Source organism: Dicentrarchus labrax, unplaced genomic scaffold, assembly GCF_905237075.1.
Source record: "Dicentrarchus labrax unplaced genomic scaffold, dlabrax2021, whole genome shotgun sequence".
In the NCBI taxonomy this organism is placed as follows: Eukaryota; Metazoa; Chordata; class Actinopteri; family Moronidae; genus Dicentrarchus; species Dicentrarchus labrax.
This window is the reverse complement of record NW_026136720.1, coordinates 30,787,094-30,813,458: the sequence shown is the minus strand read 5'-3', so window position 1 is coordinate 30,813,458 and position 26,365 is coordinate 30,787,094. Positions and strand designations below refer to the sequence as shown.

Below are 26,365 nucleotides of genomic sequence, written 5' to 3'. Positions count from 1 at the left end.
TGACTATGTTATACGGTTTGTTGATCTGATTGGTTTAAGTTCACCCGTGATAGACGATGACAGGCAGATGATTCATGCAATCACCTGAGTATTTTGTGCCTGCAGTTTCCAATAAGGACTTCCTGGATGGTTCTGTGTAACAAACCATCTGGCACAGTCAGGTTAGCATGGTACTGGAGCTTGCTGGAACGTTGCTCATTGAGTTGAGTGGACTGAGCTGACATATCAGAGACATGTCTGAGTCTGTAAGAATTAGAAAATGAGCCATCAGGCAGTGAGTCAGTGACTAGTTGCATGCTGACCAGTCACACTGTATTCATTCACGTCAATGTTAAGACATTTTTTGACAGAGTAAAAAAAGAATAAATCTTATTCATGTATAAACTGATTACAGGGATAGTGTGATGTATCTTTGTGTTTAAAACCACAGTGTTCATGCTGCTATAATAAAAAAGCGACTACAAAAGCATCAAATATCTCTGGACAAAGTAGTGACAGTGAGGATTGCTGCCAACTGCTCAGATGGGACTGCAGTCTACTTTCAAAGCTCCCTGTCATGTTCTAATGGTAATCTGATCATCCTGTGAGTCACCACTGAGATTAGATGCATCTACAACCCCATTAACACTGCATGGAAGCTTTCCTGGATACCTTTGTTGTAAGATACATTAAGAAGCTGAGCTACTGTTTATAAAATTGTCTGACACAGCAATGTAGCATTTCACAAATAAGAGTTCTGAATATAGTTTACTGGAGGAAAAAAAAAAGGTTGACATCATAGTAAAAGCTTCCCCAGCCCATAGTGAGGAGAAACTTAAGCCTTATCTCAGTCACAGGCTGACACACCTCGTCACAGACAATACAGCTGGATACCATTACACCCACATGAGGGTCAGACATGATGCCTCTCACCGACGTGTGCTGACCTGCTCTACTCTGCACTGGCAGGGTTATGGGGCCGATACAGTTATCTTCCCTCTGATGGTCACTGTCACTGTTTAGTCACAAGTTGAAGCTGTATTAACAGATTTGTTTGGCCTTTTGGGGACAGCTGAACAAGCTGTAAACACAACCGTGACATAATGAGTTTGTCACTGAGTGACCTCTTTTCACATTACACTGGGTAATTAAACCCGTTGTTGATATATGTGTTGGTGCAGCTTTAAGGACTGACACTCGAGTTCTAAATAAAATCCCTTGTTTGGGTTTCGAGGCCTAAAATGTACATTTCTTTTTCATTTGCAGTTTATTTTGTTCACTTATGTGGTCAAATTGATATACAGTCCACTGCTACATCCTACCATCATGTATTTTATGATGTTAGGTTTTTTGTTAGAAATTTTTTTAAGGTGTTGATTCAACTTTAGATTAATTTGTGTCGTGCTGTTGACTTGTTCTGCAATATACTGAGAGATGTCTCTAATATTTTGTCCATCCATTTATATCCATGAGGGTCGATTGAATATGAGAAACAGCCCTCAAAATAACACTGCAAACCAGAGCCTCCACACTCACATAAAATCAACATTTTATCTTCTGTGTAACAACATGTCTTTAAATAGACAGTTATGAATGCAGGCTTTCATTTCACTCTGCAGTTCAACATTGAAATATAGAAGAAATCCTGCCATGAAGTTCCAGTTATGCAATTTAAAGCACATCAAAGCGAGTGCTCCAGATCTTTTAAGTGGGCCAGTTTGTCCACAGGCCTGAATCTCTGCTCTGGCTATGTATTTGCTGTCAGAGTTATTAAGTTGCTTTAGGCTTGGGAGGAGATTCTAGTCTTTCAAGTCACAAGGCTCAAGTGAATCAGAATCGGGTTTATTGCCAAGTAGGTTTTCACATACAAGTAATTTGCCATGGTATTTTGGTCCATGACAATAAACATTGTAAAAGAAAATAAAGAACACAAAAAGCAAGTACTCTAAAGTCAAGAAACATAAATATTGAAAGGAAAAAAATCCAATAGAAAATATAAGACAATATGACTTTTGAAACCTAAAACTCACTGGTTTTCAAATAGAAAGGTTTATTGTGTCATATAATCGATGCTATACTGTATGTCATATGACTCCCTGTACACCAGCTCGACAGGACCTCAGTGATACTGTTACTGATGCTTTATTTCTCTCCTATAGAGTCTGATGTGCGTCCCGGCCGGCTGCTGACCTGGTGTCAGAAGCAGACTCAGGGCTACAGAGGGGTCGATGTCACCGACCTCACATCTTCCTGGAGGAATGGCCTGGCCCTCTGCGCTCTCATACACCGCCAGAGGCCTGAGCTCATGTGAGAACACACACAAACGCATACACAATCTATTCAGGAAACATGTGGGGATAGTAATGGTTATTCAGGTTTTGGCGGTTTTCTGTTGGCTTGTAAAGAATCACCTGTTCAGACAAAGCAGGGTGATATTAAACTTTTAAAAAGTAGTGTGCAAACAGTCAGCTCATGGCTCATGAATATGAATTCATTCATTAATTAACGCTTCATTTATTCAAGAAATCTAAAGAACAAGGTCTTTTGCAAGAGAGACCTGAGAACAAATTACCCACAAGATCAACAGTTGGTATGAGAAACTTTTAAAGGCAATCTATCCTGTGATCTGATGTAACCGTTATCAGCTCTGAACTAATGATGTTTAAATATCTCAGCAGCATTGATAGCAAAGCCTTATAAATGAAGAAGCAGGTATTCTGAAGGTATTCTTTACTGCATCAGTTAGATGTCCATTTAGAGCAAGATTTGGAATGTCAATGGTTCACGCACACAACTAGTAAATAGCAGTGGGCATAGTTTTGATCCTTGAGGGACAGCTTTATCAACCATTTGGGGATTTGATTTGAAACCATCAGGAACAACAGATGTGAGCATCCACACCAATGAACGATAAAGTTGTGTAAACGATGCCCAAGTCACGTGCTGCCGCTCTAGCTGCATTAGCATTTATGAGAGAGCGAGAGTTATGAGAGAACATTTTATTCAGAGACACCATCATTGCCCTTTAAAGACCGTCTGGCAGTATGTCTCAGGTAATATTAGGTTTTTTTTATGTGTAATTTGCAGCCTTATATGACGTTGTATAAGTGTTTATTAAGACGTATACCACAGTATAGCCAAGACTGAGTGATTAGAGTAGACCATCTAAAAAGTGTCTCCTAATCATGTATCAATGTCATGTGCTATGTTGAATGTGACACCCTGTAAATTCAGATGGATTTTGATTGGCTGTCAGTGTTTTTAATGTTCATCCAATCGCTCTGAAAGTGAACCCAATCATATTGTTTGCCACTGGCGTTGCCGTGTTGTGGACTTTTGTTATAGTTATCGTTGTAGAGGTGGGCAGCCGTTAAGTCACATGTTATTTAACCAATGACAGCAAATAGTTAATTGATTTTATTTTTTTTTAAATTTGATGCTCAACTTTTTAATATGAATGCGATCTTGCTGACACTATCCAATTAACTGTGGCGAGCTTAAACACTGATTAATCAAATTCGCTGACCTACTTGAACCAATCTGCTCACACACAACTGAGAAAGCAATTAAAAGTGTCAGCGTGATCGGTTGGAGTGACATCATTTCTCTGAGGACTTTTATTGTTGACCCAAGCACACATCATCTTAATGCTTGTCATAGCAGGTAGCTGTGATTCCACACATACTGTACGAGCTGTGCTCATATAGAGGCAATGTTTGCCCCCCCCCCCCGCAGGTCCGATGTTGTCCCTCTCAGACAAAGCAGTCTTCTAGCGGTGTGGCTCTCGGTATGGACGATCAGTCACACTAGACACTTCAGTCCAGAGTGAACTACTGCTACTTTGGTACAGACATTCAGGGTACCCAGAGGAGGAATCCTAGTCTTTTTGTGATCCTAAAACTTTACATTTTTCCCCCAATAGTGGTAAGAATCTAATGATAGCACATTTTCTATCACTTATTCAGTTTCCCAGTGTGTTAGGACCATTACAGTCTTATATGTGTGCAAGCATGGCTGGAGACTTTTAGTCTTGTCATCATCACATCAGGAAGCGGATGTGTCGGTGCAGTGCATACAGACCGCTAGGTAGGAAGTAATCTTTCGAATCAGCATGTAATTCTTTCATCTTTAGCTCCTCTCCATCACATACTGAATGGAAAACAGAACTACATCCTGAATAAAGAAAGCAGCATCCCATTTCCACCGTCTCTTTTCCTCCTGTCACTTCATCTCACCATCTTTCTCTTCTGTCAGCGCTGGGAATATGGAGGATGTTTCAAGAAACGACATGAGCTCAGACGCTGACCTGCCGGACTAACCTGCCCTCACTTTTGTCCTTCCTCAGTGACTACGACTCTCTTAACGAGGAGGACGTGGCGGGGAACAACCAGTTGGCGTTTGATTTGGCCGAGCGAGAGTTTGGCATCCAGCCGGTTACGACAGGAAAGGAGATGGCTGCGGAGGCTGAACCGGACAAGCTTCTGATGGTTCTCTACCTCTCCAAATTCTACGAGGCCTTCAGGAACTCCCCAGGAAATAACAACGGTCAGACTCCTTCCTGCTTCTGTCACACAGAATTAAAACAGGGTCCATTAGCTTACCTTTAGCTGCTGTGAAGCTCTAGAGCAGTGGTTCCCAACTGTTTCACTTATGGGACCCCTTTTCCTATCATCTAGTAAACGTGTGACCCCTGACTAAGGGACATGAATTTTGAGCTGACTATTTCCTGTTTACAGAACTTTTTAGACAATTTTCTGTCTGTATTATGTATTTTTATATAATCATACAGACTTAATAAGCTTATTTGTTTGACAAATTCAGCGTTGTGTTTTCCCTGGTGTTTGGCCGTTGTTCTATTAGACAGTTTACTTTACTTCATAGTGAACCAAATGCTGAGATATAGCCCTATGGTGTATATTTTTTAAGTTTTCTTCCATGCCTTAAAATCAAAAAGGCCTTGCAACCCCCTGTAGAGCTTTGGCTCCAGGGATTAATGGAAAGTAATGTTTTCTGCTTAAAGTGGATGCTAACAGGGAGAATTAATCATTATGTGTGAATGAACATATGGTTTATTTTTCAGTAGTAGGAGGCATGAACAATATTTTCTGTTATAAGGTCAGTCTAGGTAATGCTAATCTCCTGCTGTCACTCATTATTGTGAATGCTAAGGACTTAAGCAAACAGTCCGCTAGACGTGTTGATCTATTTAGGAGTTTTTGTTCTTCTTGTTTTTAAATGTCAGATCAGTCTTCATTAAATCTTCGTCAAGTAAATGTACAAGTCTGGAAAATGTACCACTATGAACTATAGGAAATGATCTGTTTACAAATTAAATCCAGCATATGAAAAAGGGATCCAGCCGTACCAAACAAACCGATGGGAAGTGTCAGGGCAGCTCTGCAGAGCACGGTTGGACGCAGTTTCACCCTAACCACCAAAACATTTGTAATACTATACCCAGCCAAAAAAACTGTGAAAACAGGAGCTCATTTCCTTTCATCCATAAGAGAACGAAAGCAAAATAAAATAACACTTTAATACAGCACATTCTGTTAAGGCATAGGCCCAGTTGCACTTGAAATAACTATGGCTCAGGGACTATTTTATCCGCTGCATGAGCTAGAGTTGCACGTTACACAACCGTGGTCAGGTTAGTCCGTGCCAGAGACATGACTGGTATGTGTGCTATGTCTGCGGAAGCCATATCCAATCACTCGGTGTTACTCTGGAGGCCCTCGGCCCCGGTCACACCACCGCTGTAAGCTCCAGCTTCAGCCACGTTTCACTTCCAGTGCTTTAATGTTAATGTCCTGCAGACGTCTGTGTCACCCACACTGCTGTCACCACGGAGCAATCCACGTCTTAGAAAGGCTGGGAAAATAATTTACCTTCAGTGGACCATTTTCACAGTCCATTTGGTGGGAATTTACTTGCAGACATTTTAGGAGCTTAAGTGTCGTTATATATAGTCAGCAATGATGTCTACACTGTGGGCCGTTGTGCTTTAATGGCCCTGGGTAATGTAAGTTGTTATACAAAGTTGCATAAGGGGTATTTCTAATGATTATTTGATATTTACTGTCCTCCCCTCACATTCTGCTGATTGTATAACTCTTTATCTATGCGCACCGTTCTCATGCAGACTCCAGATCAGCTTAATGTCAGTGTTTTCTGGTGATGAATTGAATTCTTGTGTGAAAACAAATCAGTCCTTTTGAAGTTTAAAGCCCCCATGTCTCAGTTTTTAACGTCATTACTGCACCTTTCAAATTATTCTGAAGGCCTAGGCTTTGCTTCTAAAAAGATCCTTATGGAAGTTGGTGTTGGTGTCTCTGTTAATGCCACCACTAGGAGCTTTGATTCTTCTACTGAGCAGCATCAGCATGAAGGTAGAAAGCAAACCAAAATGATTAAAAATTTAGTAGATCAAGATTGGAAGTTATCTTTGTGCCCTGTACTACTCAAAAGTAATGTGTGGTAAATATCCCAAAAAGGAGAACATAATTAGCAATTAGCATCTAGCAATCATTTCAATAAAGTGGTGGATAGTTAGGCACTAAACTTTGTGAGGAAGAAAAGCCTGTTTTAGATTTTTTTTAAATAGCTCACATGAATGAATAAATAAGCTTAATGTAATGACTTTTTTATATGTTTATATTCCAGGTTCAAGAGAACCAGATGAAAATAGTGAAGAAAATCCAAAAACCAGCCGCAAACTGCTGAACCAGCCTCAGCTCAGGAAGAGGGTACCCAGGGTAAGGCTGTCTGAAATGCATTTGATGTCGTCGTTGAGGATTAAAGAATCGATTTCTACCCACCCTCCTCTAGGCCCGTTTCATTAATCACCAGCACACTATTCACAGTCATTGAAATCTTGATTAGATAAGCTAAAGCTAACACAGAGATCAAGGCACTGTTTGTAATGCACACGCTATCTAATCACGAACACAAGCCGTCAATCAGCATGGCGATTAGAGGGATTCGTGATGTCTGCACATCACATTCACATTACATTATAGACCTTTACACTAATTACAATCTTAGTGCCTCATTGTTCAACACACTGAAACTTACACAATTCGAGGTCTGTGTGAATGAATTCCTGCTGTGTCTACTGTCACAGGATGACAAGAAACTGGAAGATGATTCTGTGAACAAGAGACGGCGCAAGGGCAACCACTACCTCACAGAGGTAAGTTCAACAGGAGCTCTAACACGTGAAGTCGTGGCAAAGAAAAGTCCAGTTATATTTTTAATGTTCAGTTATATTTAACATCCCACTCCCTGCTACCTCCTCTCTCGCCTCTGCAATCCCCTCTGTGTCCCTGCCATGGCATCAGTTGTCCTGTCATAGTGCACCCCCTGCTGGTGAGGACGGGGAGTTGAAGGAGAACAAGGTCCGCTCCATGGCAACTCAGCTGCTGGCCAAGTTTGAAGAGAACTCCTCGACTGCAAAAATACGCAACAAGGTGAGAGACAGGCAGCCTGAAGACAGTCCTGTATCAGAAGGGACTGTGGCACCCATTTAACTTTCTGACCCACGTGAGAGTCGACTTGGATTAATTTCTTTTATATGATGACTCGTGATTTTGGTCTTTATTATGTATTATTTGTTTCAACCAGAATTTAATAATCAGTTCTCATCGCAGCTGACAAGCTGACTTCAGTATGAAAGCAAAAAAAGGCATACTCATTTTAATGTTAAAAAGAACTGAATTGTGAAATGTATCATTACTTAATACCTAACATTGATATTTAAAACCACTTTACTTATTTATCTAAATGTATGTATTAGGTTTGAATTCCTTTTAAAGCTTCCCAAAGGACAAAAGTATTTATTTAGAATAGTTCTCTCTCTTGTGTTTTAATGAGATTAGGGGCTTTTTACGATTATGTTGAAGTGTAATTCTTTATTAATAAATAGTAAATTTCAAAAAGAGAATTTCAAACTACCATAAATTCAGATATGTTTTTTTAAAGTAAAATGTTTCAATCCTATTAAATCAGTGGCATTGAGTATTCAGTGTTATGGAGTGGTTAAATATGACTATTAGTCATAATAATTTAAGCATTAAAATGATTATGGCTATTACTTGTTTCCACATTTAAGATTAGATTACATTAGATAAATCTTTATTGTCATCACGCGGAGTACACGCACTGAGACACTGAAATGCAGTTCAGTATCTACCCAGTGCAGACAGTTAAGTGCAGAATAAAATACATATGTATAGAGGTAATATATAAATGAACAGTGAGGAGTAGATATGAATACGCTATATAGATGTATTGATATATACAGTATGAGCATGTGCAGCAGTTACAGTAGTATTAATATACTGTATAGTGCCAGTGCAAGTACAAATAATGCCAATAGTACCTGAAAAACATTGTACAGAAATTAGCAGCTGAAAGTATAACAGATTACAGTGTACACACTGTAGGTAAGATACACTATGGACTAAATATTTGGCGGATTAAGGTTCATTATAGAGCAGATGTAATTATAGACAAAGCACACTGCTTGCAGGTGTGTGTCGGCATTGCTTTCTGGATAAATTTAGTCTCAGTATGTTATGGAGCCCCTACAGGGGATGTAGAGGAACAACAAAAAAAGGGTCGGGGGAAAAAACATAAATTGCGCTCTCCTGAGAAACTTTTGCGTTCTTCCAAGAACCCAAGGGTCAAAGCACTTGCTTGAGGGAATCTCTGCTCTGGCAGTGTCTATTGACTTTCCAGCCTTACTGTTGTGTCTCCCCCATGCCCCCCTTATGGGCTCCGTAGTATGTTGAGGTTAGTGAGGCCTCTGCACCATAACGTAGTATTTAAGTTACTAATTACTGCCACTCTATTGACCTGCTATTCTGTTGCCAGCTTTGTTCAGTACCTGTATTTTATTTCCAAAGCATGTGAAATGTATTTGTGATCTCTCGAGGACATTTCCTTTCTCCTTGAATTTCCTTTCCTTTCCTTTTTCCTTTCCTTTCCCTATTTCCTTTCCTTTCCTCCTTACATCAGCCTGATGAGGACCCATCCGATCCATCCCTTTCTCCTCCTCTGTCTCCTTCCACCACCCCACTTCCTCTCTCAGAGGAGGAGGAGGAGGAGGAGGAGGAGGAGGAGGAGGAAGAGGATGAGGATGAGGAGGAGAGAGATAATCCCCGCTTTGCAAAGCCCAAGGACGTCCCCCCTCCTCCTCTTCTGCCTCCCCCTCGCCCCAAGTGGCAGGTACGCCTCCCTCTGACCACAGAATGGGATTGGATGGGTTTAATTTACACATTACAAATAACAACGCCATAAATGTTTTAAACATTTGTGGAACTACTACAAACCCCATACTCTCTTGTTTCCTCTTGCTTCTCCTCGTCTCTTCTTCCTCTTTCCAGCCTTCCATCTACCTTCGCTTACTGGAGAATCCCAGTGAGGTGGCTCAGCAAACCAGTTTCCTCTATTCCCCCAAATCGCCTCCCCCTCAGAGCGGCTTCAGTCGCTCTCCTTCACCCTCGCACTCTAAGAGTCCACTAAGTTCTCCGCGCTCACGGAGCCCTAATGTTACCGAACATTACTACCCAGGACGCACCTCTCCTGACATGTCAACCAGTCATTTCTCTGCTTCAGATATTGATCATTCCTCTGAGAGGTCAGAGGGGTCAGTGCAGCAGGTGAATGCTGAATATTTTCCATCACGACTTTTATAAAAAAAAAATGTGGTTACAACTTATTTTTTACATGCTCTGTTACAATTTCCGCCACCACCTGCTGTCTGTGCAGAGACTGTCTACTAGAGAGTTTGCTGGGAGGAGTATAAAGGAGAGAGCTGTCCTCCTTTCCTCTCTATTTCCTGGGTCCAACAAACCTCCCCCTGCTCCTCGTTCTCCTCTTCCTGCGTCACAGGTTGTGTATTGCACCAACCATATTGCTCGACTAATAACATTTAGTTGCATGTTCATGATAACTGTGTGCGTCTTGGACATCATGGTCTGTAAGAGGTGCAGCATTTACAGTTTGAGCATATGGCAGTTGCTGAGCTGCTGTTTTCTTTGGTGGGTCCGAGGCTTCAGGTTGATTTATATTATATTGATTATTGATTGAACGGGTATCCTGGAGGTTTAGATCTGAATTCCATATTTCCACAGATTTTAGTGTCAGGATTTGACCAGGCTACGGAAGCCCTGAGAGGCTAGGGAGAATGAACAAAAAGCAGTTTTGAACGTAATTGTTTATGAGTTAAGAGTGGAAAAAATCTTTTGTCTTGAGAAATTAAAAAAAATTGTTAAACTGTGCTTTTACTCTTATTTAGAACATGGAGCAGTGGTGCAAATGATTATTAAAACAATAAAAAAAAAAAAAACACCAGCCTGTTTGATGAAAGAAAATATTATCCTGGGAAAACCAAACCAAGCAGTTTAGACTTAACCGCTTTTTTTCTCACTTGCCGCTTAGGGTTTCCAAGGCGAATTTGAGCATGTGGATATTATAGGTTTTGAATATTGGTTAAAGGGCAGGTTGCATGATGTTGGTGGCGATTAAAAGCCCTGGAAACATATTACAGTAAGTTTTCATCAATGAATAAGCAATAGTTGAATGTTGGAAAAAAAAAATTAAAAATTGTGAAGTGTCCAAAAACGTTTTGACAAAGACAGAAATCTCTCATCTGAAATAACCAGAACTGTAATAACTCTAGATAGAGAATATTTAGATAGAAAACTTGTCAAACTTGACTTTCAGGGCCTTTAATTGTCTCTGTCAGCATTCACTAACACATTTGACATTTTTTGATTAACTTTAAATTAGTTTGCTTTTGCTTCAAAAGGGAACATTTCTACAATCTCCTTGACTTGTCTGTGTGAAATTCTCTTCAGGCAGCTTTTGATTTGGTGAAGTTATTTTCCCTCCATTCTCATGCTTCTGTTCTGCCCAGTCTTTAATTTCTGTTTGACTCTTCTTCTGTAGGTGGAACGTTCTACCTCTTCCCCTCCTTCCTTGTCCCCTCCTCCTCCTCCTTCTCCTTCTGCCTCTGTACCTAAGAGCTCCACTGTCTACCCTGTAGTCCACCCTGTCCCTGACCCCACCGCCCAGGCCGGTTTCTCCTCTGTCCCGCTGTACGCTGCTGGACACAAGGACAGGATACAGAAAGACCCCTCTACTCCCTCCTCTTACACTGACTCTGAAAAAACAGATCAAATCTCTTCTCTTCATGTTGATTCCTCCACACGTAACGACAAAACGCCGGCTGCCCTTCCTTCAGCTTGCTCTGATGAGAACCAAAAGTTCTTCTCTCCTTTCTCTGACACTAACTGTGTAAATGGACACAGCAGCTCATCTTCTCATCCAGTCTCTTCACTGCACAAGGACAACAATGAGGGGATGCATGAGAGTGAGCAGGAGATGGTCCACAAAACTGCTCGGGAGACATTTGATGATAGGAAATTAGCTGACAATGATCACATGAAGGTAATGGTTTCCTTGTGCGTATCAGTAGCCTGCCTGAAGACAGCCAGCTAGTCCAGCACTAAAAACCTGCAGATCTCAAGTGAAAGTATCCTACTGGAAAATATTCCCAAATTAATGCTTTCTTAAAGGGGATTTTTTTTAAACCAATTTTAAGATCATTATAATTACGTTTTTTTTTTTAATTGTGTCTTGCATACAAATAAGCCCATTTTTTCAAATGATCCTTCAAAGTATACTATTTACTTGGACCTTCTTAGATTAGGACTAATTAAATTGGGACTAATTAAAAAAAAAAAAAAAAACATCTTCCCTTGTCTTCTGAGCTTTTGAGACAAAGTTGGAGAAACATCAAACTAACCAAATAACTCCAGAGGTTTATACAGCCAACCTTAAACTTCAGAATTCATATGCTTTATTCCTGTGTCCAAAGACACTGGCTCTGCTCTAACCCAAGGCTACAAACTCATTTCTGTTCTGAGTTTCTGATACCAATGAGATGTAAAAGGTTGAAATTCTGGTATGTAGTGTTGCTAGAATAGAAGTTCCATTTGGCTGTTAAAACTCAATTTGATGTCATAATGTCACATTAATATAATCACAGCCTAGATTATCCATGGAGAAACATCACATTTCGTATTTTTATTGTATTCACATATTTCTGATTCTGCCTGAGGAAAGGGTTGAGTTAGATTAAACAAAGAAAACCCATAGCCAAGAATTAGGCATGCAAGGATTCTTAGACATTTTTGGCTCTGACATACAGTATATGAACTGTGTATCATTGTACAAGTGATCTTCATTTTGGTGTTCATTTAGTGCAATGGGAGCTGCGCTCTTCAGACCCCTAGAAGAATCACTCAAAAGTCAATTGTTCGCTCTGAGAGTTGTCCAACTGGAGCTCCTAGCTACATTAAAGAGGTACTAGTCAATACCTCAGTTTACATGCAGTTGCATAAATGCTTTTTCACCTGTCTCCTTCCTAACTCCTGTCTGTGCTTTCCACTTCCTTCCTTCTCCTCCCCTCCAACCGTCTGTGCCTGTGTTTCCCTGATGTTAACATTAGCGTACAGTTGGAAAGGTATCATCAGCCATAGGTGCTAAAGCTCAGATACTGGCCGTCCTCTATGAGACAGACCACAGGCCCAATGCCACACCGGTAAGCTGCATGTGGATGTTGCAGACACAAATCTAACCCAGAGTTCATGGATTTAATGGAATTGTAATACAGTTTACATCTTAAACTAACAGCATTATTAAAGAGGTGTCATTAGGGAGTGTGTTGATTTCAACTATATGACTTTAAGATTTAAAGCACAAAAGAAAAACAGAACGTTTTTCATGCTGCTCCTAGTTTTGACAGCAGATAATCTGCCTTTTTCAGGCTGTAGTTCCCGGGCCACGGAGGGCTCCTAAGGCAGTAAATGGCAAAGCAAAAGAGCTGCTAGTATGTTTGCAACAGTGCTAGATGGTTTCACACCACAGAGACATGAAATAAAGCTGGGGACTAAAGCAGAGGACTGGCTGTATATGCATATATATATATATTATATAGCTTGGATACATATACATTTGCATGCAGGCATTATCAGCTTAAAGTCACGTTTAACTGCTGTTTGGCCTTTAACTGCCTGCTGGTTTGAATAAAAGCTTGGTTAGCTACAGTGTAGCTGGAAGAGACTAGATGATGATTAGCTTGATGCTCACAGTAGTGTTGTGGATGTAAATCACATCATTTGAACTGGAGTCTAACGCCTGTCACAATTCTGCTTGATCTCTGAAGAGAATTGACACTATTGTTGGGTTCGAGTGACATGAGACATTGGATGGTGATAACCTAAAAAGTGGTCTTCATTTAAGTGAAAGTAAACTGGCAGTCTTAGCATTTAGTCATATTAGAATTCCACCTTTGAGATATTGAGGTTTATTGCACATACTGAATTTTTGCTATATTTTCTGAGTCGGTTTTCTTCCTTTTACTTGCTGACATGAGATTTGATATTGTTAATTCTACATTTAGACTCTGGGAGTGGACTTAAGGCTTGTGGCTTAAATGAATAGATCAAAATTTCCCAATAGATTTTTTATATCTATGCTATTTGCTTTATTGCCGAGGGTTAGGTGGGAAGATTGATACCCCGTATGCCTGTACCGTAAATATGAAGTTGCAGCCAGCAAATGATTAGCTTAGCTTAGCATTAAGACTGGAAACAGGAAACAGCTACCATAGCTCTGTACAAAAGGGTTATGCACTGGAATTATTACAGACACAAGAGTGATATCAATCTTCTCATCTAACCCTCAGCATGCTATTTAAGACTGACCTCTGCCCCGAGGAAACCGTAGATTGGCCTGGATCATTTAATATCCTGGTACAATAAAAAGGGCTGAGTCTGTTGATCATCATGAGTAACTGGGACATTAACATTAATGATACTTACTGTCAGTAAAATGACGAAAACATTGAAAACATTTACATATTTGCTTTATGGTACAGCGGTAAGCCTGTTGTTTTTGCTGTAATTCAACTGGAAACACCACTTTTTTTCACATAATAGTATTCACTGTGAATCATTTAAAAATAATATTTCTTGTCATTCTTCACTGATTTTATTGCAACCAAACATTTTCTATGACTGGTATAACTGCTTTTAACAGTCACTGCTGGACCACGCTTTTAATTTGTTTTGTGTATGTTTTTTGCAGGCATCTCTAGAAAATAATCAACAACTCTAAAAGACTTATCCTGAAGGCTGCATGTAACATTTATATAAACTTGTCCTGGTCTTCTTCCTCTCAGTGTGTGCTACGTAAGGACCTCCCTCCCGGGCTTGGCGGCAGTGATATCTGCCACTTCTGCACCAAGCGGGTGTACGTGATGGAAAGACTTAGCGCAGAGGGCTACTTCTTCCACCGCGAGTGTTTCCGATGTGACGTCTGCAACTGCACCCTCCGTCTGGGAGGGCACACCTTCGACTCGCAGGAGGGTACGCTTAATTCATAGTAACTATGGATGCTTTCACCACAGAGTGACTTTAAAACACAAAGGTGTTCATGTTCTAAAAATATTATATGGATGATGTCTCACTTTATTTTCTAGTTTTTCAGAGGTTTAGATGAATCATTAAATTCTTGGAAATGTTAAGTGTCAATGTGTCAGTTTCAGGAGATTAGTTATTATTTATAAGAGTGGATTTTTGTGTGCTTCCTTTACAGCAAAGTTCTACTGCAAGATGCATTATGCCCAGCGTCAGTCCAGCAGTCACGTGGGGAGGTTCAGAAGGAGAATGGTAAGGAAGACAGCAGTGGTTCCATACAAAAACTAGCTAGAAAGAAATTTTAGGTGTGTTTGCTGCCCACTGAGGAGCTGAAGCAAAAAATGTGTGATATAAAAATTGGGAATGTTGGCAAATTTCTTGAGGTGCAAATGGGAATAAGCTATATGCTATGCTAGGTATGGTATTGTCCTAGAAACCAATCCACAAACTGAAACTGAATCCTCAATAATGCTTCCTCTTTGCCCTACGGCTCACAAGTTACATGCTGTATAACTAAAACACTTGGTGGCGCTATTGGTTACTTGATTGAATATGTGTGTCAAGTATGATTTCTTTAATGATCACAGAATCATGGTTATTCAAACTGATGTTTTGAGTTGAATTCAAAATGGCGGAAGCCTAGTCAAAAAAGTCAGAAAAGCCGCTGGTTTATAATGTATAATTTGTAATTTACATGTTACATGTAATGTAACAACTGTATTGTTTTTGGTGTCTTGTAAGCCCATCAGGGTTGGGCCCCTTGTGTGAAAAATAAATCAATAAATCAAATTAAGTACAAATGTAAAAATTGGCAAATATAGTATGTACCCAGTTTGGTGAGAATTGGATGAAATATGGAGGATCAGCATATAAAAAGTGTTCTGCAAAATATAAAATAGTGCAAAGGTAGGAGAAGCTTAGTCTTGTTCTAAAAAATCCACCAATAACAGATTAGATATCATATAGAGAGTTACTGGCTAAAAACTGCTTTATTACTGGCCATATAGTGCAAAACGTTTTAGATTTTCTGTTGATCCTTGTGGGGAAATCAAATGCAGCTATTTATGTGAAAACTTCAGATCACTACCAAGAATCATAGCACATGAGTCATAATCTCAGACATCAGTTTGATGTAGTTTTTGTGTGCGACGCTCCAACAGTGTGGAAATAGTTGCACACCAAGAAAGTGACAGAGTAAAAATAACTTTCCTGCAAACACTTTTATTTATCTTTTAGTCTAGGACTTAATTAGTTCCCTTGTTCCTCTGTTGTGTAATAGAAGGTTATGTTGTATTTCATCATTTTCCTCCTGTGTATCTTAAACTCGTGTAGGAAGACCATGTCTTACCCTCGTCGTTGGACGGTGGGACCTACTCGGCGACGGGCAGCGTCCAGATCCAACCCCCAGGTACTCTGGTGTCCTTGCTTAGGCGAGGCCTGAGCTGGCCGAGGCGTGCTAGCCGGGCTGTGTGTGTGTTGCCTCGACGGCTGTTTGGAAGTGTGTGTGAGTCTGTCACAGCTGTGGGGTCCCACTTCAGGAGCTACTCACATGACTATGTGTTCCTGTATGAGCTGCTGAGCCTGGGCTGTCCTCTGCTCTGCATGATGCACGAGGTGCTGGGACAGATCTGCCAGGAGCCCCAGCTGGCCCAGCAGCAGCCCATCGGCCACCAGCTCACATAGGAAGGCGAGTAACAAGGGGCTAGTCTGGGCCAGGTGACCCGATAGGAGCCCAGATGGATTTGTGCTCTTGTACTGCACATAACGGATAAATCAGGGGTTCATAAGTGTAATAATTGTGAAACCTAATCCAAACTGTATTTCCTATATTTCCAGTGTCCATTATCATTTTAGTTTAGTGTTTTTCAGAGTCAAAAGTGTTTTATTAAGCAACAAAAACAGTTGCTATAAACGTGCTTCACTTGATTAGCTTCTGCTGCTTGTATTCAGTGCCTGGTGTGAGTTTTGCCTGCAGTTACAGTGGACAGCACAACAAATTGAGCAATTTGTCATATAGGTACTCTGACTATATTATGTATTGAAGTATTAAATGATACATGCTGAGCTGACTTCAGGGGTGATGCATAAATATAATGCGGCTGCCCTTGTGAATACCCGGCTCTGTTGGAAATGAGCTCAGATCTCCTGGTACGTGTTTGTTGACCGTCAGGGTCTCCTGGTCTTGCATCTCTGACTCACATGGGCTTGTTCCAGGCTGCTGAAACTGTAGCCATCCCCTAAAGGTGCTAATAATTCCATTCATATCACACAACTGTCACCAGATGATCTGCAACAGAGATCAATGTTGAGATCTTGGTGGTCAGTTTGTAACATTTTCCACCTTGATGAAATCTGTCCCAGTCATTTGATTCTGATCCAGTGATCTTGTCCGGCTTAGAACAACCAATTAGACTCTCATTCTGCACTCCAGACAGGCTTGAAGTGTCTGGAAGAATCAGTTTTGATAATGTACCAAGGACATTTAATTGTAGGAGGAGAGTAACCTGGAACATGCCCTCTGACTCTAACCTTGAAGCCATCTGGGCAGTGTGGTGTTCTTTCAGTGAACTAGAATGATGTCAGAGTAATGCACATGGTTTCTGACGTCACACCGACTCTGCATATTGCCTGCTGCACCTTAACTCTGCACCACAGAGATGTGCAATGGAAATGCCAAAACAGTATTATTATTATTATTTCATAGCATCATTTTTAGGAAACCCTTTTGTCATTAGACAAAAAACTTTTTGTAGACGGTGTTAATATTTCGCTTTGATATGTAATTTGTTGAAGATAATTGACTGATAAATGACTAAATATATTTAGGGCTCATTGTTTATGGTCAAAATTGTGAAAAGAACATCGATAATACAAAAATCTGCGTGAAAATCAAGTCATGACGAATTTGATTACTGAAGCAAATGTTTAACCTCGGGACTCAAATCAGTAACTAATTTGAGTTTTTCCTCATTCTGATTTGTGCTACCAAAAGAGTTTTTGAGTTCTGCCTGTCAGAAGAAGACCCATAAATACTTTCACAATTTCAAACTCTGTTTTTCGATCCATATGTTTTTAATACAATCTGAGTATTTTTGGATGAAAATCAGTCCAAACCAAAACAATGAGCCTTCTCTATAATCGTTCAGGCAGTGGTGGACATGTTTGCTTTAAACAAGCAGAATCCACAGCAGACTGTTTATTCCTGACTTTTTTTTTTTTTTTTTTTTTTTACAAAAAGTTTTGCTTTCTTTTGTAATTTTTGATAATTGTCTTGTTGCATATTCTGTGTTGTAAGTGCTGCCTGAGGCGAGTTTAGTTCTGAATATTAGCTTTAATTGTGCAGAATTAGGGGCCAATTCTTCAAATGCACTGTTGGGGCACTGACCTGTTTACGGACAGTTCTCACATTTCAATGTAATGTCTTACTGTAATCACTTTATTGCCAGCAGTACGTTTCCTTGTAATTCTCAGCACTTGTTTCCTCTCCATCCTCCATCTTCCATTTTCCTTTTTTCTCACATTTCATTCATTTTCTTTTTTTTCCAAATTCATTTTTCTTTCTTTTGTTCACTTCATTTTGTTCAGTCTGTTTCAAGTTTCCAATGCTGCATCCTCTGATTGGCTGATTCCTGCCAGCGGGGAAGGTGACGATTGGCCGGCTTCGGTCATAAGATCTTGTCTTGTTGCTTTTGCGTTGGCTGTCTCTGTAGCTCCGCCCCCTTCCACCTAACCCACATTAACCAATCACAAACCAGCACGAATCCTGAGTATGGCATGCAGTATTTGGTAAAGGTGTTGTGTGTAGCATCGAGATATATTAAATAGAATTCCAAATTGAATGTAACACTTTGGTTAAATTGTAACAAAAAAATATTACTACTCATACATTTAGTTTTTTGTGTTTCTCAGAAAAAGGATCATTATGCTCGAGATGTAGCCAGCGTTATTCTTTCATTTTGTTATTGTGAACAAATTCCATGAAAAGACCAACACAATACGTCTTAACTTCCCTATCCTGCCTGTGGCTGCGCTAGTGGCGTGGCTCTAAGGATGACGATGTCGGTCATGTTGTCCACACTGAGACATCTCAGCAACTATAAGATGGACTGCCATGATATTTTATATAGACGTTCAAGGTCCCCAGAGGATGAAACCCACATACTTTATTGATCCTCTGACTTTTTATGTAGTGCGACCAGAAGTTCAAACTTTTCACTTATGCAGTGAAATATCTCAGCATCGACTTACTAGATGCTTGGAACCAGTCACGGTTCCCAGAGGATGATGACTCGGCTGTACTTTGTGTTTGGTGCTAATTAACAAATGTTCCAACATGGTGAACTTGGTAGATGTTATTATATAATATATAAATATCAGCATGTTAGCATGCTGACGTCAGCTGTACAGCCTCACAAAGCTGCTAGTGTGACTGTAGACTTGTACTCTTGTATTTTTTTTGGGGGGGGGTTTGTATCATTTTGGCCAAGTGTCCTTCCTGGTCCTGGCTGTGATGCAAAGTATGGAATATAGTGTTGTTGGACAACAATGGAGCTCTATGGCACAGAGGAATAAGCTATATCAGGCTTTGGCTACTAGCAATACTTGTTAATGGGATCGACTCGGTTTGTTTTGGTCTTTTCGTGGGATTTGTTGATAATGAGGAAGCTATATAATTTAGCTGGGCTTATGCTTTAAGACTGTTATTGTGACCAAGTTTGAAAGTTTTAGGTCTCCATGAAAGATCAGCGCTCTCAGTGCCACTACAGATCAGAACCAGCTGATTTATGATGCACACATAGCGCCTTTTATTTGGTTTGTTTCTCAATCGTTCCGTTCATTTGTTCCCACATAATCCGAGCTAACCCCATTAACACTCATGCTGTGCTGTGTTCCTCCCTAAACCCCATAACACCAAACATCCATTTCAATGCCCCTGAATTTGCTTTTTCTCTCTGATGTACCATCAGCAGCAGCCTCCCTTCTTGTCAGGCCCGTTTGACAGTAACGAATGTATCCACGTGTCTGTGGTCTGTCTGTGGTTCCCTCTGTTTCAGAAGGAGGCCTCCCCCCCTCAGAGCCCCTCTCCAGATCTCTCTCATGTACCTCCTAGACTTTGCTCAGGAGATCAGCAGCCCCATAGCAGCTTTTTGCACACTGCCAGATCCACTTTGTTGGCTGTATTCTGTATGTTTCTTAGTTTTGTTCATAACAACTCTTGAAGCAGCCTGCAAGCCTTGTTATTTGTTTTCCACGTTGATAATTATTGTAAAATTGCTTAATTTATGATATTTATAAGCTGTAAATATATTCAAAAATAAATCAGTTTGATTACATAAATAATTTGCTTCGTGGTTTGTTGCCATTTAGTCGAACAACTTCAAGAAAGCTCAGACATGATTGAACAGTTATCCCATAATATTCAAAGTATTTCCATATCTTTTAACCACAAAATTAACAACTTCGACAAAGCAAATCCTTTCCGCTCCTCTGTGCTAAGTTGATGTAACATCACCCACACAAATCATATTCACACTCACAGCTTTTGTTAACTCAACAAATAACATGTGCTTTGTAACATCTGATGAAAAGCTGAGCGACCTTTAGGTGTGCAGCGGATTCAGAGGCACACAGGAGTGGGCCCTTAATCAGCTTTAAAAGCTTCGGCCTGCAAAAAAAAGACAATTGTCATTTTAATGTAACATTAAAAATGGACAAAAACATTAGGCTAAATGCAAAAGCTTTAGCTATAATCAAATACGGTTGAGCTAAGGTAAATTGAACCTAACTGAAATACACTGCAGTCAACCTGAACAGAATTGAAGTGAATCACTTGTCGGTTCCTCCTGTCAGCTTCCTCATGGGTTCTGCTAGTGGGTCTGCTCTATCCTCTCCTCTGGGTGGGGTATCTATGTATCATTTGGTGAAGTTTTATTCTCTTGTGGTTATTCACTAGTCTCTCCTGACAACATTTAACAGTGAGAGCATACGTGGGTACAAGTCAATCCCATTAATAAAAACTCTGGTTATCTAAAGACTGATAGACACACTGCATACAAAGCTTGTATCAAGATATTTTCATTTCTTTGCTGTGACCAAGTGGAATCACCTTGGGAAAGATTCTGTACAATTTTGACATCATTACTCTGTGAGTACTGTTCTGAACATGTCCTGTATTTTATCAGTGCTTGTGTTGCCAATAGAGATGAATACTTTATTGTGGAGTTTAAAAAACCTGGACTGGAATTTCCTTTTAAACCGCATGTGTCTCATTCAGAAGCAGAACCTATTTTATGACTTTCACTGAATGCTTTACTGTGTGAAAAATACATTATGAAAAGTTTGCTGCCTGACAGGAACATATTTGTTTGGTACCCAACAACAATTGTTTTAGATGATGTATTACACAGGAAGTGCAGTAACTTCTAACCTGTTGTTCTGAAGTAGACAGTGAGACATTATGCATGAAAATGAGCTACGTGCTAGAACATTGTACTGCAATTTAGGTTGGCATGGATTGAAAGGTAGTTAAAACTTAATGCCTGTGTACTGTTTGTATTTGCAGGAGTGACGTCCAGCTTGCGTTCAGAGCAGCTGGATAAAGGTCAGAAAAGAGTTCCTGAAGACACAGAGATGGCTGTGGAAGCTCTGGATGCTTCCTGTATAGTCAAAGCAGCACAAGATACTACAGGGGCCAAGGGCCAAAGCCAGGACAGTACAAAAGGTCGGTGTGGCTCCTACAGTACAGTATGTGGTCTCATTTTCAAGCTCCCAAAATATGCAGCACTGTGTAAATACAGTTTCTGTTTGAGTGACCTATTAACAAAGATACCCCGCTGAACAAATGGGTTTTCAGCCTCTGTTATTATTTGAAAACATGATATTCCCTGAGGGACAATCCTAAACTGGCTGAACTGTAACTAGTGACCGTACTGCGTGTGTGTGTGTGTGTGTGTGTGTGTGTGTGTGTGTGGTGTGTGTGTGTGTGTGTGTGTGTGTGTGTGTGTGTGTGTGTGTGTGTGTGTGTGTGTGTGTGTGTGTGTGTGTGTGTGTGTGTGTGTGTGTGTGTGTGTGTGTGTGTGTGTGTGTGTGTTGGAGTCCCTTCCCCCTGTTAATGTCTGGGAGATGAGGGTGTGGTTGACATTCTGTAGGTTTTCTCCCTCACTCAGCTGAATGTTTGTTATTTTATCTCCGCAGTAGAGTTTCCCTGGGCTCCACCGTCTGTCTACATGCACTCCTGCACATGCAGGAACAATGCAAACTCAACAGTCTCGGCTTTTAAAGCTGCTGTTTTATTTTTTATTTTTTTATTTTTCAGTCTTTAGGGACCGTGTCAGTTTGGTCCAATTTGTCAGCACAGTAAGCATGAGGAGGCACTGGTGCATATGTTTATTACTGTGAGTCAATGTGTTTGTACTGTAATATTTGTATTATTATATATTCTGAATTGCTAAAATCTTCCTGATGAATACCCCCCATATTATAATAAAAAACTAAACATCTTTAAACAATAAAAACTAAACAGAAACTAAAGAACAGACTGTGGAAACTAACTGAAACTGAACTGAATTGAACAAAAACTAATGAAAAATATAGAACTATAATAACTTGTTTGGTTATAGAGCTTAAAAAGAAGAAAACTTAAAATCTTGAACATTTTTATTATACTAGATTTTTTATTTGATTGTCTGTTTCTCAGACAACATACCTCTAAATATTCTGTGTGTTCATCCAGACTCTGTAAATACCTACAGAACTAATGATAATCCCATCAGCCTCAGTCTCAGTATTAAATGTTGCTAAAAACACGTGTAAAGCAGTGGTTCTTAGCCTGGGGTCCACGGGGGTCCCCAGCGGAATGGGGAATATTTTTTAATTTCACTTTTCTTCCATTGGCTCAAGTTTAGCCCAATGGGAGGATGTATAAGAACAACTACTCTGTTCATAGGTTTCACACTCTTCACTGTTAATCTGCCAATCTACAGTTCAAACAGTTATGCAATAACTACTTTAATCAGACGGGGATCCCTGAGACAGTACATCATAGCAAATACAGATCTGCGGCCTGCTGTGTATCAATTTGGGTGTCACCAAAAAGGTAGAGGACCACTGCTGTAGAGGATTTGGTCTCTATGCTGTTGTCCTGTAACAGGTCATTTGACCGAGCTCCCAAAACATTCAGTGTGCCTGTCTCAATGTGGTTTGGTCTCCGTCCCCCACCTCTGTAGATCACTCCAACACCAAACAGAACAATCGATGGAAACGGAAGATCAGAGCCAGTGAGTACCTCCCATTTTTATTCTGTCTTCGCGTTGCTTCTCCCATCTTATTAGAATCCTTGGGATTTCTTTTGCATTGTGTCCCTTGTCTAAAGTCATAATATCTGTATTTATTTGTCCTATAGCCTCAGCTACAGTTGATAGAAATGTCACAGTCCTTAGCTAAGGTGTTTGTGTTTCTGTGACTTGTACACATATATGTGGTGTTGTAAATCAAAGAACTGTTAGTGGGGAAGTGTCCTGGAAAGAAAAGGCGGTGTGCAGTAGATATGGGATTTATGGCTTCAAAGAGCCGTTCAAAAGACTGGCTCATTTTTATATTTATTTATTTTTAAAAAGCTAGCCTGGGGGTTACTCATTTTATCTGGGAAATAATCACTGGGAGGAATGATAGGGTAAGATTTGGATCAGAATCATTAAACCTCAGACACCCCAACAATATATATTATATTATATATTATAATGGTGGGGTGTCTGAGTTTAAATTATTTTGAAATATTGATGTGCCACTGTGTCGGACAACTCAGATGACGTCATGCGAAATTTGCATATGAAATGAGCACCCCACGTGTATTCTGCTGCCCCCTCCCCACGTCGTGCATGCTCTCCGTCTCAGTGGAGTAGCAAAGGAGGAGCGTGGGTGCGCATGCTGTGTGCGTGACAGCGATTTAAAAAAAGAAAAAGAAAAAGAACTGCGACTCGGTTCCCATCGTTCATGTTAAAGAGCCGTTCAATAGATTCGGTAGGTTCCTGACCGTCACAACTCTAGTGTGCAGTGACTGCACTGAGGTCACTAAAGAACACTGTTGTAATGCAGCAAGCACAACACTAGAGGTCAGTATTGTTCTCTGTTAATTCTGATAGCAGTCATAGCGAAATGTCAATCAAAATCCACTCTGCTTTATAACCACAACACCTCTTGTCTTTATGCAGATCTGAAATTCACATTATGTTTCACATTTGCAAACTGCATGACTTATTTTATACTGTTTTATTAAGGATGAATTGTGTATAATAGTTCTTCATCACAGGCGACATTTTGACTTGTCGTGGTAGGAAAAGCTCAGGTGTTACTAATAACATTAATGATGGCTCTTCATGAGCCGTGCAGGGGCGGATCTAGAGGGGTTACTCCAGCTCCCACCCCAATTTGGTGTCAAATACTGACAATTTTACAGTACGGGGTTTAAAGACTGGTTTTCCATTCATGGAAACACCTGGAAATGGATTAAAATGAAGAAATATCCTGGAAATAATCTATATTGTCCTGGATATGTTTACAGTATTTTAGCCCCTCACTCAGATCTCATCCGTAAATCTGGGTGCGTATTTTGTTTGAAACTCTCAAACCGTTGTCAGGATGAGCTGTGCACTGACACTTCAAGAGAGTTTACCAGACATGGAGTGGAACGGACTTGTAGCGATCCTTCCACCGTTGAGTCATTGATTTTACAGTTAGAGGAAAACCGTAGTAAACTGTAGTCAATTTGCTGGAGACAGCAGCGGAAAAATCTGCTTTGGTGGGAAAGCCAAGGGTGGATTGTCCCAGAAACACTGACCACCTATCTGTAATGAACCTGACACACTTCATGAAGGAGGAATAAAACTGGTGTTGAATGTGAATCACATTCCTCGATATTGTCTGGGAAATTATTTCTTAAAAAGAGTGGGAACCCTGATTTAATTTAAAATTGTAAATAAAACAATTTATTCATTTCTAATACCACCTTCAGATATTTTGCATCATTTGCCAGATATGTGCCAAAATAATGTAATCTTTTAGTTTGAACATCTTTGTCAAGTTAATATTGATATATGTGATTGTTTGCAATTAATATTCATAGTCAACATGCCAGCCCATGAATATTTCTCCAGATTAGCCTCTGGTTGAAAGCAGCTTAAAATAAGTGCATTCAACTTCCACAGGGACGAGAGCACGATGTCCCTGCCTCTGAAACAAACAGCTGAGAGTGTTCTTTCTGCCCTCATACAGCCTTCCCTCTGATCTTCATCAAGCACTTCCAGAGGAGCTGGCCGGTAGACAAAGAGGGACCGGAGACCGTCCCCGAAGCTGACTCTGACTTTGAGGAGATCACTTCTGCAGAAAAACAAACTGTGTGTCACGTGAAATTTATTCTAGATTTTTTGGATACGCACCACATAGCCTACTGTATAGTGTGCATGTAGTTTTAGGACTTATTGAGAATTATATAACTAGAGTAAGAGCTCTGTGTAATTTATTGACAATGCTTTAAGCCTGTTTTGAACTCTGTTGTTTGTTGATGTTTTCTCAGAACTCCGAGGGCAATTCCAAGACTACAGCATATACCCAGAATACCTCAGAGGGAAGTGAGAAGAGAGAAGAGCGCTCAGCTACAGTAAAGACGGCCTGCGACTCGTCTACCCCGAAGAAACGCTTGATGTTATCTCTTTCTGAGAAAGAGAAGCTTCTGAACTGGGACACGCTCGTCACACCAGAGGAAACTCTGATTAACACCGAAAACACACATCAACATAAAGCCCAGGTGGAGTCAGTCATTTATTAAGGCAGCACTTTCAGTTGTTCTAGGGAAGAATACGCCTGCACATGAAGTGTATTTCTGCTCCTTATCTCTTTATGCTCCTTCCTTCTACAGTATAATGCAGCAGGCCAAAGACAGTGATGTGTGTGAGATAAGAGGAGTTAATTCCACATTGTGTTGACCACATTTTTCCTGTCCTCTGATGTTTTATCAGGTACAAGCAGGGACAGAAACAGATAAGCCTCAGACAGACTCGGGCCAGGACGAGGAGCCATCCCAGAGCCAAACCTCGGCCTCGTCGCCCTCAGCCTTCCAGCTTTTAGCCAACGCCTTCAAGAGGAAATTTAGTGTGACCAATCCCTCCAGCAGCTCCAACACTGCAGTCACAATGTTTGTATTAAATGCTTTGTTGATACTTTAGTTAAGCGGCAAGTTTTTGGATTGATTGATTGATTGATTCAAATGAAAACATACCTAGGTTTTGTTTTATATCATCTTTTGCTTTACAAGGAGGACCAAACGCGACAGCCCCCGCAAGCAGAGGCCCATGTCAGAGGGGACGTTCAACTTTAGCGCCCTCTTCGGCACCACAGGTCCAGAGCCATCCGGAGAAGAGAAGAAGCCCGTCAAGCGCGAGGCACGATTGGCATCTCTAGGGGCCGATCCGTGGGGGGGCGGGCGGGACCTGCCCTCTCTGCTGCAGCAGGTGTCCCTCAAGGGCCGTAGAGACTCCGGTGGGGTGTTCTCTGACGACATGGCCCCGTTGCCCCGCAGGAGGGTCAACTTGTTCTCTTCCCTGAGGCTGAGGAAGAGAGAGGATTCAGAGAGCGAGGGACAGGACCAGGAGGTGCAAAAGGAAATCAGGACCATACTCACCAACCTCAGAAACAAAGGTTAGTGCAGCCATTCTCTGTGGCACACAATACTTTAAACCTGCATGATTAATGATAATAGATTTCAAAGGGCTAAAAGTGCAGCTGTCGAGTAATACACAATAAAAAGCAAAGACCAAAGCAACATAATAAAAGTTAACATAATTAACAAATGTCTTATTTGTTATCAGATACATCTTGTTGTGGATCACTGGTTTAGTGGCTTC

General features: G+C 40.6%; 1 protein-coding gene and 1 long non-coding RNA gene across 3 annotated transcripts in view; both read left to right on the top strand.

Annotated features, from left to right (window-relative positions):
* mical2b (microtubule associated monooxygenase, calponin and LIM domain containing 2b) overlaps positions 1-26,365 on the top strand; it is a 63,259-nt gene that overhangs the window by 32,526 nt on the left and 4,368 nt on the right. The window contains exons 12-31 of one of the 2 annotated variants that reach the window (XM_051383469.1): positions 2,139-2,286; positions 4,325-4,524; positions 6,643-6,734; positions 7,103-7,171; positions 7,320-7,448; positions 8,998-9,207; positions 9,366-9,641; positions 9,751-9,873; positions 10,933-11,433; positions 12,250-12,351; positions 12,497-12,589; positions 14,231-14,417; positions 14,647-14,720; positions 15,801-15,876; positions 21,031-21,189; positions 22,694-22,744; positions 24,738-24,859; positions 25,039-25,269; positions 25,481-25,656; positions 25,777-26,159. In XM_051383469.1, coding sequence (XP_051239429.1) covers positions 2,139-2,286; positions 4,325-4,524; positions 6,643-6,734; positions 7,103-7,171; positions 7,320-7,448; positions 8,998-9,207; positions 9,366-9,641; positions 9,751-9,873; positions 10,933-11,433; positions 12,250-12,351; positions 12,497-12,589; positions 14,231-14,417; positions 14,647-14,720; positions 15,801-15,876; positions 21,031-21,189; positions 22,694-22,744; positions 24,738-24,859; positions 25,039-25,269; positions 25,481-25,656; positions 25,777-26,159 — 3,402 coding nt within the window. The remainder of the gene's footprint in view (positions 1-2,138; positions 2,287-4,324; positions 4,525-6,642; positions 6,735-7,102; positions 7,172-7,319; positions 7,449-8,997; positions 9,208-9,365; positions 9,642-9,750; positions 9,874-10,932; positions 11,434-12,249; positions 12,352-12,496; positions 12,590-14,230; positions 14,418-14,646; positions 14,721-15,800; positions 15,877-21,030; positions 21,190-22,693; positions 22,745-24,737; positions 24,860-25,038; positions 25,270-25,480; positions 25,657-25,776; positions 26,160-26,365) is intronic. The other variant, XM_051383471.1, reaches the window with a different exon arrangement.
* Positions 15,883-19,808, top strand: LOC127353886 (uncharacterized). The gene is made up of 2 exons (XR_007881384.1): positions 15,883-18,112; positions 19,523-19,808. It is a non-coding gene; the product is annotated as an uncharacterized LOC127353886 (long non-coding RNA).